Genomic DNA, 12,970 nt, shown 5'->3' on the forward strand with positions numbered 1-12,970 from the left:
TATTATAGGCGTAGAAGAGGCTCGTAAGAAAAGCAGTGGGGAGAGGAATGGAAGTGATCATAGGGACGGGGAGGTGCAGAAACCCTCAGTGACGACAAGGCAGTGAGGACCGCTGCACACCCAATGGGTCACCCACAACTCCATCTGAGCAAAATCAACAGCACCAGGTAGAAGATGAGGGCCAGCAAGGTTGGGATTTCCCAGCCCCACTCCAAGGTGGTGGGCATGGCAACCCCCCTGCAAGCCCCCCAAGCGCATGATTTTGGGGACAGCAGTGGTGCATGAGGGCATCGGTGCCTCCAACTGACCTGTCCAGAGGGAATAGTGCCTCGTTCCCTTTGTGGAAATCAGTGTTGTTCTCCAGCCTGGCCAGGATGTCCATCCTCTTCATCAGCAGCTCCAGCATATCGCTCATCCGCCGCAGCACCCCTCGGGACTCCAGAGCGCCCATCACTGTGGGGCACAGAGAGCAAAAGGGACAAAGTCACAGCCAGGTGCTGCCAAGGGGACTGAGCTGGGTGCTGAAGCAGAGTCTCTGCAAAGCTCAGCCCCAAAGCTGCCCTCACTGCACTCCCCAGCCCTGGGCACAGTGCTTCAGGGAGCACACGCTGCCCTGCTGTCCCCTCCCGGCTTTGCAGCCCCATACCTGCTGTCCTGCCCAAGGTGCAGAGCTCAGACAGAGCCTTGCTGCACCTGAGTTTGGCTGCAGGCAATAGATCCCTGTTTGTGCATCGCAGCTCAGCCAGCTCCCAGCAGGGCAGCCCTGGGTCCCAGCCCCATTTCACACTCTGCTGGCACAGCTTGGGTTGCTGTCGTGCTGGCAGCTGGGTTTCCTGAGCCCCATACCTGCAGCAGGCAGGCTCCTGGTTTGATCTTCAGCATAATGCCAGTCAGCCTAGAGCCAAGCAATGGAAAATAAAGCTCCTGTTTCATCTCAGCACCATTCATTTCATGTTAGTAATAACTTAATCAGCACATAATCCCCCAAACTTTTCTCATTTTGCTTATCTCTGCCATTCCACTCAGATAAGCTTTGCAAAGGGCAGTACACAGTGCAGTTCTGAAGCAGCAGGGGATAAGCAGGCAGCACGGGGACACATGGACACCCCACAGCATTGGGAATGGGGCACCTTTGGGGCAGCACAAATTGTGTTCATGGCAAGAAGTCAGAGACTTCTGCTTGAATCTTTGAATGCCTGAGGTGCTGGCCAGGCTGGGGGACACAGGAACCCCGTTTGTCTATCCCAGTGCCCAAGGTAGGGTGCAGCCCTCTGGGCAGGACATGAGCCCCAGCTTTTCCTATTAAGAAGCAGAACTGCTAACAAAGGTGCAATTTAAAGATGTTGTGGGGGACAGAGGTGGAAACTTGGATGCTGGAGTTCAATTTGCACTGTCCAAACACAGCCCAAACACAGAGCCAACAAAAAAGTAACAGCTGGGAGAGGGGCTTAAGCCAGAAAATGCATCAGGAGCCCACAGCCATGCTGTGCTGCTGGGAAGGAGCGAGGACAGAGCCTGGAAAGGGAGTGAAGATGATTTACAGCCACCGAGCCGGGCTGCTGCCCCAGTTTGCAGCCAGACTGCATCCGTTTAATTAAGGATGCTTGTTTAGTGGTGCTCCTCGTTTGAAATTCAAATGGCTGCCCGTACAGCTCTGGCACAGAAGCAGCCCCTTATTAAAGCACAGAACCTGGAAAAGCCCTTCCCGAGGGGCACTCACATCCTCAGGGGCTCCCCAAGGAGAATTCCCACATCCTTCCTCCACATCCCAGTGCTCCTTCTTCCACATCCCAACTCTCCTTCCCTGGCATCCCAAAGCTGCTGCTAGGGAGTGGAGTTCTCCCTCTGGGCAGCACATCCCCTGCCCGAAAGCAGCAGTCCCAGCACGTGTTCCCCCCACCCATGTCCTCCCCTGGCTCTCGGGGATGAAGCTGAAGCTCCTCCCCACCAACCCCTCTCTTTTTCCGCCGTTGGCCTTTTTGTTGTTGTTTTTCCAGGAGCTTAAGGAGGATAACAAGAACAATCTGACACTTTTGGCAACGATTATTACATCTCTTGGAAAGTGTGCCTCATTAAAACCCAAAAGAAAGGAGGAAAAGTGCTGAAGCGACTTTTTTAAACACGCAGGAGCTGGGATGGATTCGTTAACCTGTGGCGGAGCGCTGTGTCTGGGGGGAGCCACGCAGCCCCAGAAGGGGATGTGCAGCCTTAAAGCCATGATGAAGAGCATGGCAGGAGGCAGGAGAATCCAAAACCCCTCTCAGCAGCACAAACCCCTGCAAAACAAGCCTGGCAAGCGACTTTTCTCAGCAAAACAAAAGCGAAATACAAAAGGAGAAATATTCTAATTACCCCTGATAATCAGCTATGATAGGAAAGAAAACACAAGGAAAACTGCTCAACGGATTAATTGGAGTTTGCTAAAGTATGACAGCTCCTGACAGCTCTCTGAGCGGCAGGCACTCTTTAAAGGCAATCACCAAACCTGACAGAGGTTTTCATAGCGGCACTATGAAATAATGATTGCAATCAATCATATCTTACTGGATTTCATGAGACATGCTGGTAAACACAGCGAAGGGAGGAGAATTATTTATGGTGCTTCAGAAGAGCATACAGCTAAGTAATTGGATGAAATCAGGGGAGGAAAAGAAAGCATCCCCTCAGGGCGATGGCTATTGGAAGAAGAAAGAGTTTCTCTGCAGAAGCGGTGGAACAGTCAACAGCCGACGTGTCGGGATGTGGATGGAAGGAAAAAAGTGTTTCTCTGCAGAACTGATGGAACAGCCAATGTGTCGAGATGTGGATGGGTCCTCTCCCAGCCATGCTGAGGAAACTGAGGCACATCTGAGCCCACCTCCCTGCTCTGAAGGCATCCCCTGGCGTTGAGAACGCAATTTGACAACATATCCTTGCTGTTCGTAACGTGGCTGATTTGTTGTGGATTTTTTTTTCCCTTCTTCTCAGACATAAGTCACATCCCTGCCTGGCTGTCTCACTACAGCTGAACGCTCCGCTACAAGCAGGGAATTTGCTCAGCGATGCTGAGATATTACTTACATCCACTGAAAATACCAGCTGAATTAATTTCAATCTAAAGCATCATTTGCTCAGCTTTGTTTTTCTCCTTTAAAGGACAACTGGAGGCTACTTAAACTCCTCAAAAGGACAAGGTGGATTGCAAGGAAGGAGCAGCTGCTCCCCTGGCTGCTCAGCAGAGCCCAACCTTCAGCTTCGCGCCGCCCCAAGGGCCGCAGGGACGGAGGTGCGCCGGGACGGGCGCTGGCCATGGTGCTGATCTGAAAGCAGGAACCCACCGCACACCTCTATTTCCCAAGCTATTGATTTTGGTTCAAGCAGATTAAAAGAGCAAAGCAACTTGCCAAGGGCTCCTGCTAGCCCTGGAACGTAATCCACTGCAACCACAGAACGGAAATTCTGCGCTAGCTGGCACCAGTTGAGCCCCAGGGCAGACCTGAGCCACTCCTGGTCTGCAGCCCTAGGGAGGGACACTGTCATAGAAAGGCTTAGGCTGGAAGAGAAATTAAAGATCATCTGTTCTACTGTTTAGAGAAAGAGACTCTTTATCAGAGAGTGTAGAAATAGGAAAAGGGGTAATAGCTTTAAACTAAAGGTGGGGAGATTCAGATTACACATGAGGCAGATATCACAGCGAGGCGCTGGTGCTGCTGCCCAGAGATGCTGTTGGTGCCCATCCCTGGAGGTGCTTGAAGCCAGATTGGATGCACTTTTGACAGCCTGGTCTTTGGGAGGTGGCCCTGCCACAAAAGGGGTTTGAACTGGGTGGAGTATAAGGATGCTTTCAACCCAATCATGCTGTGGTCCCTTCATCACCCACTCTGGCCAGACGCCGGAGTCACCAGCATGGGCACACCAAGCAATCACTGCATCTGCAAACCCACTGACATCATCTAAACTATGCAGAGGAAAGCATAGACCAGTTCAGCCACTGTGAAAATCTCAAGGAGCCACACAACAGCATTCATGCCAACGACAGAGAGTTCAACAGTCTTGCTCCTGCCAACAGTCAGCGGGAAACTGGCTGCCCCATAATCAACGAATTAAGCAGTCTTAAGTCAGCAGGGGAGGGCTGATGAAGGAGATGATATTAGCTGGGCAGCGCACAACTTACCCCCTTGGATTCATCCATCCCTTTGCCTGCTGTGGTACAATCAGCACTAACTGTATGGCACTGGGGATGCCACACTCTGGCAGGGCCAGGCACTGCCACCTGCTTACCTCTGTCCCCCAACACCAACACAGAAATGTGTCATTGCAGCCCAGTGATACATGCACCTCTATGCTCCACATTTCAGTACAAATAAGAAATGGCAGGAAGCAGGGCAGCAAAAACATTCATAGACAGGGGACATTGCTGCAATAGAGCTCAGAGCTGCCCCAACACCCCCCACTTTTATTACCTTTTCCCCACACACACATCCCAAGGGACAGAGACCTGAGGGCAACAGGGACAGTCCAGAAGTGCTGCCCCACGTGACACACCACAGGGAAAATGAGGATGTGGAGAGCAAAGCTGTATCCTGGCTTTTCAGCCGAGACCCCAGTGGAGAAAAATCACTTTCAGAGGCTGCTCTGCTTCCCACTGTGCTTTATTTCCTCAAGTACCCACTGCTCCCAAGTGCAGGATGAATTTTGATTTAAGTGTGAAAGGGGTAATAAAAGCCCAGAGAGCCATTAACATTCCTCCTGGCCATGGAGGGCTGTTTGCTCATCAGAGTTTGATGAAAATGCCGTTTGAGTTTCTTGCAAGCGATGGAAAATCAATTAATTGATTTAATCATTCCCTGGGAGCCACTGCTGATGGAGATAACGGAGTGCTGGGGGCCAGCAGGATGCTGCACCTTGACACTGCTGGGATGGGGCAGGAGGGGCTGTGGTGCTCCACTCAAACCATTGCTTCCACCCCATCCCAAGTGGCTGATGTCCTCATTTCCCTATTTCCACGGCACAGATTTCCCTGCTTGGAAGAGCAATTTAGTCAGAGCTGTAAAGTTTTACAGCTCCACTTTAAAATCCCTTTGCAGAAGCAATGTGGGGACCTGCGCAGTGCATGCATTCGTGGAATGGATGGGGACTGCTCCAAGGCCAAAGCACCCACTGGGTTTTGGCCATGTGAAAACAGCACCGAGTCCCTTTGCTGCCACAGGGCAGTGCCCATGGGGACACTGTGTGCAGAGGACGTGCTTTAAACCCAACACCACTTCTCCTGGTGCTTGCAGCAGCACAGCCAGCAGCACCCACACCCGCCAGCACCACTTTAACCAATAACTAATGAAGCCTCCCCGTACTCAGCAGCAAGAGCAGTGTAAGCGATTCCTGCTGCCTCATGCAGCTGCTTTAAAGAGCCCCCGGAGCATCTGAGCATCTGTTGGGAGCGGCAGGGAGCGGGGCTGGGGGGACACAAAGCCCAGGCAGAAAAACTAAGCTGAAGGGACACGCAGGACCCACTGGGGACACATGCCATATAGCAGCCTTGGTGCCAACAGCACCCACCATGAGGAGCTGGGCAGCCACAGCCACGCTGCTCTGGGGGATGTCAGATTGGAAAGTCTGCTGCTGCCTTTCGAGGGAGCTCTGCATAAGGAACATCTGAATGCAGGTCACGGTGCTGTGACAGCGGTGCTGTCCCTGTCACCCGGCGCTGCCTGGGCAAGACACTGGCGCTCCAGCAGTACATCCTGACAAGGTGCTTACAGCCACAGCACTGCTCAGCAAACGGCATCAACAACATCCAACACAACAAAAGCAGCCCTGCAGAGAATCGCAGCTCGCTCGGATTGGAGCTGGCAGTAATTACAGCCAGGTTTGCACAGCTGAACCTGCCCAGCTCCATCCGCGCTCTGCAGAGTGCCCTATCATTGCTATGGGGTTACACGAGGCTTTGCAACTGGTTCTCATGCTGTCTTCAGCATGCATTAAGGCAATGAGACAGATGCATCACTTACATGGTTTCTTGAGGGCAAAGGGAGCCATGAGCCCCCTGAACCACACAGCTATGTGTCACATCCCCAGAGGAGCAGCCCAGGCACTTACTCCCAGGGTGCTCTCCAGCCAGAGACCTGTACAGGTTGCATACAATGGTCTGGCAAAGCCACTTTGGGGTATTTTGCTGATGCCAAGCCAATCTCCTGCCAAATGAACTGCATTTCTGCCTGAAAGGGTGAGAGCAGAAATTACCCTTCCTAAGACAGAGGGATACACAGACAGACTGCAAAATGCCAAGACAGACACATCTGTGTTTTTCTACCTCTTGACAGAGCCAAGCCGTCTCCTCCTGGCTGTCCTCCTCCACCATAACCATGTGCGGAGGGTCAGGGCCACACACAGACCTTCACCTCCTCCTCCTTCTCCTCCTCCTCCCTGCAAGCACAGCCAACTGCAGGGCAGCACGGCGCAGGTACTCCAACTCTCTCTGATCATTAGTGATGCTGAGCTTGACCTTTCTGCATCTGCCATGAGAACAAACGACGCTATCTGGCCACACAAACCCAGCTGGGATGAACCACAGCAGACGGAAAGCCAGCAGAAGCGGGAGTGAGAGCAAAGGGCCCCTCTGAGGGGATCATGTCAGCTCTCACATTTCTGTTTGGCCTCTTTGCTCTCCTCCTCAGGGAGCCATTGAAGGCACTGAACTAACATGAGATCCCGGCGTTTCATGGTGCTGTGACTCTGGAACAGCAAAGATGCTCTACAAAACCCTGAACAACCTTCAGCATTACCTTTTGCAGCTCAGCTTCCCCTCCTCTGCCCTCTCCATGAGAATTTCTCCTCCCAAGAGAGAGAAACCACAAATGGGGAAAGAACTCAGCTGTGCTTTGCAGCCCCAGACAATCCCTCTCTCCACTCCTGTGCTCATCGATGGAAGAAATTGCTTTAAGCAGGTGAGACTCCAGGAATCGGAGCAAGGAACAGCCACAGGAGAGACACAGCACAACACAGCATGAATTGCTCCGGGGAGAGCAGGGCAGGATTTCTGCCAGTTGATGGTCAGTGCCACTTCCAGCACAATTTGTGCCGGCTGCAGGACTTCTCCTGAGCCCTTTGCCCCAATGCAACAAACCAGAGCCATCTGGCAGCCCAGGACAGTAGCACTGCCATGCATCCGTGTGCATCACAACCCTACTGACCCTGCCCGTGGGCTGCTCAGTATCCAATCTGGGTCCCTACCCTCCAGCTCCAAGGAGACCAGACCCCAGACATGTCTCTCCAACGTGGGATGGGGCAGCAGACTCACAGGGATGCTCTCTGAGTTTCCTGCTCCTCATTAAAGATTTCAGTGCTTTTCCAATATCATTGCCCTGCCCCAAACCAACCCTACCCAGCACTAAAACAAATTGTGTTTGGGAGGAATAAAAATGTTTTAAATGCAAAAGAGGAGGTGTGGTGAGGGCACAGACAGCTGAACCTCTCAAGTGTAGGTCTGCTCCCAGCACATCTCCCACACAGGAGATGCCTTTTGCCAATCCAGATCTTTGCTTGTAGAACAAATTCTCCTGGTGACCATATCAAAACAAAGGAACCTCTGTCTGTGTTTATTTGGCAGCAGGATTAGGATAAAATACCACACATTCCTCGAGGTTTTTATTTATCTTTAGGATGCAAAGCATCCGCTGCATCAAATCACCGAGCAGAGAACCCATCTGAACAACAATTTCTGGCACACAGACAGAGATTGGGCTGGAGAGAGTCTCCTAGGAGGAGATTCACATATAAAAATAAAATTAAAAATGGGATTAACTACCAGGCTGTGACATTATCCATTTCTCCTTTTCATGCTCCTGCCTTCCATCCATCTTCATTTTGGTTTTGATTGGCTGCCCGCACGGCTCAGATGCTGAGAAAGCTCTGGGCAAGGCTGTGGCATTTCCATAAGCTCTCCTCAGAGCACAGTTTGGGTAAATGCACATCAGCCCAAGAGCAGAGTTGGGATTGCAGCACCCAAGGGTCAGGAAAAGCAAGAATAGCCCCAGTGTGGCTTTGAAACCAGCACTGCAATGAATGGTCACCTCTTATCCACAGCCAACAGGAGTTCTCCCATGTGAATTACTTGGAGATGCTGGGCACCCCAGCACCACAGTGCTGGCAGCCCCACATGTACCTGGTGGGATGCGTGGAAGTGAGAACAGCAGAGTTCCAAGGCAAGGAGGTCTGCAGGGAGAATCCCACGAGCAGAGACTCGCTGGCCCCAAACTGCACCTGCTGCATTAGTGAGGCAGCTCACACTCACACCCAGAGCAGATGGGAAAGGATGCTGCCAGCTTGCACTGAAAAATTAATTAGTTAATAATGAACGATGCTCAAAGAGAGCCATTAAACCCAATGCATCAATGAGCCCCTTGCTCAGACAGCACACAGAGGACCTTGCATGCTCAGAGCCTGTCCCACAACACGCACATCTGAGCACACACCCAACAATGCCTCTGCACCCAGCAGTCCTGAGCCCATACAGCTCCACATAAATGCTGGCCCTCTTCCCACAATTACTGACATTAGCAGCTAATCAGCCCGGCCAAATTAACCTGCTCCTTTGAGCTTGTCTTCAGACCAGCACCGTGCACTTAACAGCAACGATAACAACCAGTGATATTTCTTAGGTTTCCTTGGGATCCATAACACATGTTAATTAAATGCCCGTTTATTATTCAAATTGATCTACTGAGATGTCGCAGTGCTAAGAAGCAGCGAACCCATCCGTGTTCCCCTCACCCCATCCTACAAGTGCTCAGTGCTCCCCTGGCACAGCTCAGTGTTCCTCCGTGGGATCTGGGGGGAATTGAGGTCTGCCCCAAGCAGAGCACATCTGGAAGTCCAACCCAGGCACCACCACGTGCTTTACATGGAGCTTTCCCACCTCACCGGGCTTCAATCCCCATTTTCCCCAGTGGCATTGGTGAGGTTGGCCAACGTGAACCATCCCTCCCAGTTTCTGGAGACGGGTGATCTGTTTTCATCCCCATTCCCAGGAGCCACCACCTCTCAGACAACGCTTGGCTGGGACATCACACAGCTCCCACCCAAAGTCAGTCCTGTACACACCCTGAGGTTTGGGTCCTGCTTTCTTTTTGGAGTTTCTCGCTCCCCACATAGGATGAGCCCTCCTGTCCCAGGTGTTAGACAAGCAGACTAAATCTTCCCAAACAAGAGACACAGCAGCAGCCAAATCTGCAGTGATTCATCTGGAAGCAATAAGTCATTCTGAAAATCCATCCAATGGGCTAAAAAATGGATTTACTCCGAATTTCTGAGCTTACTAACACAGCAGTACCTGCTTTAAACAGTGCTGCAGACCAGAGGGGCTCAAGAAATTAGGAAAAGAAATGAGATCCAGCCCCAGGACTGTGCTGGTGAACGCAAAGACACCAAGGGCTGGAGGCAGTGGACTCAGATTTGGGTTAAATAGATGACTAGAATAAGGATGGGAAAAACTATCCCACCATGGCATCCAAAAAGGGGACATTGGCCTTTTGCTGTCATTTTACTCCAACTTCATAGAGTCCTTTGGGGTGGACCCAGGGACTTGGGCAGGTTTCTGGGAACCTCGGCTGCTGCTGACAGCACGGTCTGTCCATGCTCAGCTGTGCAGCAATACATCCCCTGGGTGGGACATTCTGCATCCCCAGCTTGGCTGGACCACAGGTGGGCTGCAAGGCCATGGAGAGGTGCTTACCTTCAGTTCGGATGGTGAAGGGTGAATCCCCCAGGCGCTTGGCTGAGAACTGCCCTCCCAGTGAAGTCATTAAGAAGCACAGAGTGAAAAATCCAATGCCCAGCACAAATATCCTGCAGGGAGGAAAGCAAAGCTGTAAGGAGGGGTGCGGAGCTGCCTCTTGCCTCCAGCCATAGCCTTATTGAGTGGGAGGAGCCCCGAGATGCTCCTGCCCAACCCCTTGCAGCCAAATGGTGTGTTTCACCCCAAAACACCTTCTGAAGTCACTGTGAACTGCTTGCAGGGTCTGAGTGGGAAAGCTCAGCCAGAGCAGGCTGCAGGAACCACTCAGCAAACAATGATTTTCCTTCTGAGAGCCCAGGGAAAAGAGAGACCTTGTACCTTGCCTTTCTCCCACAGGAGCTAAAAAAAGATAAAATAAAACCAATAATAATGATAAAAAAGAAAACAACATCTTTTTGTTTGTCCCATAACCAGGCTGCTGATATTTCCATTGTGCCCAGCTTTGGGGACCTGCATGAACTTGTCTCTTTGGGGATGAGTGTTCAAAGAGAACAAATGCTGCACAGCAAGGAGGAGAATCCAGAGCCCAGGCCAGGTGGTCCCATACCATGGGAGGCTTCTCCTGAAGGAATTTGGAAAATCCTGCTCATCAGAGAGCCTGCTGAATAGACATTGCAGCGGCACAGCCTCCTCTCCAAGAGATAAAATTAGCTTTTGTTGAAGGGGTTTGTCTTCAACCAACCACATCCCATGGCCATGGGGAGCCGATGGCCCCAACCAGGTGCTCACTGACATTTCTGCCTCTTGGCACCTCTGGCCCAAAGGAAATCAGCCCACCGAGAACAGAATCCAGCATCTCCTGTTTCAATGTAACAACATCATCTGCAGGGCGCAGGAGTGGCACAAAACCCAGCACTGCCATCCAGCACCACATCTGTCTTTGGAGGTAACATCGCTCCCTGCCTTACAGCATTCACCTGCTGCCCCTGGCAGAGCAGCTGCTGCCCCGTGCACTGTGTGGCATTGCTGGTCCCTGCTCCATGGCCATGGGGAGCAGAGGCTGTGGTCCTGCAGCCTCTGATGCTGAATGCCCCTAGCAGTGCTCCCAGTCCCCTTTGGAGACCTGTGGCCAGGCACAGGGAGAGCTGATCCCTACAAGAGAGGTAGAACAACCTAAAATCCCCATGTAGACACTCCAGGAACTTCTTGTTTCCAAATGAGCTTCCCCCAGGGGATGGGAAGCAGTTTAACCAAGCGCTTGGCTCATCCAAACCTGCATCCCAACGGCCCATCCATGGCAGATGCCGGTGAACTCGTGGGGATCACCATAGACCTTAACCCCTCTGAATCAGATCTTGCAGATGGGTTTCCAGGGAGCTTCTGGCTCAGCTCAGGCAGGGAGGTGTTTGTGGAGGTGGCTGAGTAACCCCAAAAGCAATGGGAGTCCCACAGTCTACTTAGAGTGGAGGAGATTTGGGAACCCTGAGCACATCCCAGTCCCCATCCCTGTTATCCTGTCCAACACCCAGCCCCATTGGGTCTGCAAGAGCCTGGCTGTGAGTGAGGAGGGTCCTCTCTGGGCACAGCCCACCCACTGCCCCTTCCCAGGCATTCATCATCCAGAAGGTGGCTGCTTAAATCCTCACAACTGATCCCACTCTCTATTCTCACCCTGTTGAGACTAGTTTCATCATTACCCGAGACCTCGTTTGTGCATTTTAATCTTCACGATTATAAGCTGGCAAGGAGTGTTGGTTAAATTCTGGGAAGAAAGAGAGGAAGGGAAAGACTGGGAGATCCGTGCTCCAGCATCTCATTAGGAGACAAAATCTGCTCAATTTTGATTGGATTATAGAGAGAGTAGGAAAGATGCAAGAAGAAAAATCAGATCCTAACTGAATTAATGTTCCTAGGACAGAAGCAGACGCAGCCCAGCTCTTCTACCTTAGCAGGTAGAAATTCCTTTGTCCAGAAAATGAATGCCATGAAGGAGGTACAACAGGGGCTCAGATCTTCCACACTGCCATCGGATAGGCTGGAACTTCCCCAAATTAGGTCTCATTTGCTGAAGGCCACAGTGCTCCAATGGCCAAATAGCATCCATCCCACACGCCGCCTTCGCCTGCCACCAACATCACCTCCAGTTCATCACCACGGTGCTCCAACTGTGTGGGTTCTCCTGCCAGGTCCCTCTGCACACCCACCTCTCCCAACCCCATGTGAAATCCATGCCCAAATCCAGCACTGCCCCAAAGCAAACAGCTGGTGCTTCTAAGACCAAAGTGAGAGCCATCCCTACGCAGCCCCACAGCCTGCTCACAGCCTCGCTTGTTCTCTCCCCTTTTCCACTTGCTGCAGGCACTTTCACAGCTCGGGGCTTTTGGCATCGCTTTGCTAAGCGTGTCTGGAGTGTGATTAACATGTTTTGGTGCAAAGGGTCAGGTTTCCTGCTTGCTGTTTGCTGATAGCACCGCTGCCAGGAGCCCAAACCGAGCAGGGATCTCACTACGGGTCTCTGCTGAGCAGCCAGAAACAAGCAGCCGAATTACAGGACCTGTCCCAGCTACTGCCATGGCAGCACATCTTACTGGGCTGCACTTGTTGGAGAGCACGACAGCCCAGGGCATGCAGATGGGACCATGCAGGTGCTCTGCTCATCAGGGTTCCTGCCCCAGGAGCCATGCCCACAGCGCTGGGTATGGGGGGCAGGGATGCTCAGCTGATCCCTTCCACCTGGGGACTTGAGACTCACCTGGGAATGAATACAGCCACTGCTAAAGGGCTGCACGCGTCCTTCCCACCTCCTACGGTTGCACGCTCACAGCCCCGAAGCTCTGCCCCTTTCCAAGCTCTGACCCCGAGCTCAGAGCCACGGGGACCACCCCCCTTAACCCCCGGCCACGATCTTGGCCGTGTCTCAACGGCTCCCCAGGGTGCTGCCGCGGGATCCGGCCCCGAGAAGGGCTCTGGGCAGGCTGTGCAGAGCCATACATCTCCAAACACGAGCGCAAGCAAACGGCACAAGCACAGCCCCGTCCCCACAACCCGCTGCGGGGGCCGAACAAAAAGGCAGCGGTCAGATCGCTCTGCCGATCCCGAGCTCTCCCTGCACCACACTGTGCACCCCCCCCCACACACAGCTTCCCCTCCCACGGTCTTTTCGATCCTTTTCCCTTAGAAAAAAACCGAGCAATCACCGGTGCCTCCCATGTGGCTCAGGTCTAGGAGCAACAAAGCGAATCTCCGGTGCGATAGAGA

General features: G+C 52.5%; 1 protein-coding gene across 2 annotated transcripts in view; it reads right to left on the reverse strand.

The window, feature by feature from the left end:
* MGAT5B (alpha-1,6-mannosylglycoprotein 6-beta-N-acetylglucosaminyltransferase B) overlaps window positions 1-12,970 on the reverse strand; it is a 47,830-nt gene that overhangs the window by 26,595 nt on the left and 8,265 nt on the right. For both annotated transcript variants that reach the window (XM_085240140.1, XM_085240141.1), the window contains exons 2-3: window positions 9,710-9,822; window positions 309-453 (exon numbers count right to left, since the gene is read on the reverse strand). In XM_085240140.1, the coding sequence (XP_085096266.1) occupies window positions 309-453; window positions 9,710-9,822 (258 nt within the window). The remainder of the gene's footprint in view (window positions 1-308; window positions 454-9,709; window positions 9,823-12,970) is intronic.

This window comes from Meleagris gallopavo, chromosome 20 (genome assembly GCF_905368555.1).
Source record: "Meleagris gallopavo chromosome 20, MGAL_WU_HG_1.1, whole genome shotgun sequence".
Classification (NCBI taxonomy): domain Eukaryota; kingdom Metazoa; phylum Chordata; class Aves; order Galliformes; family Phasianidae; genus Meleagris; species Meleagris gallopavo.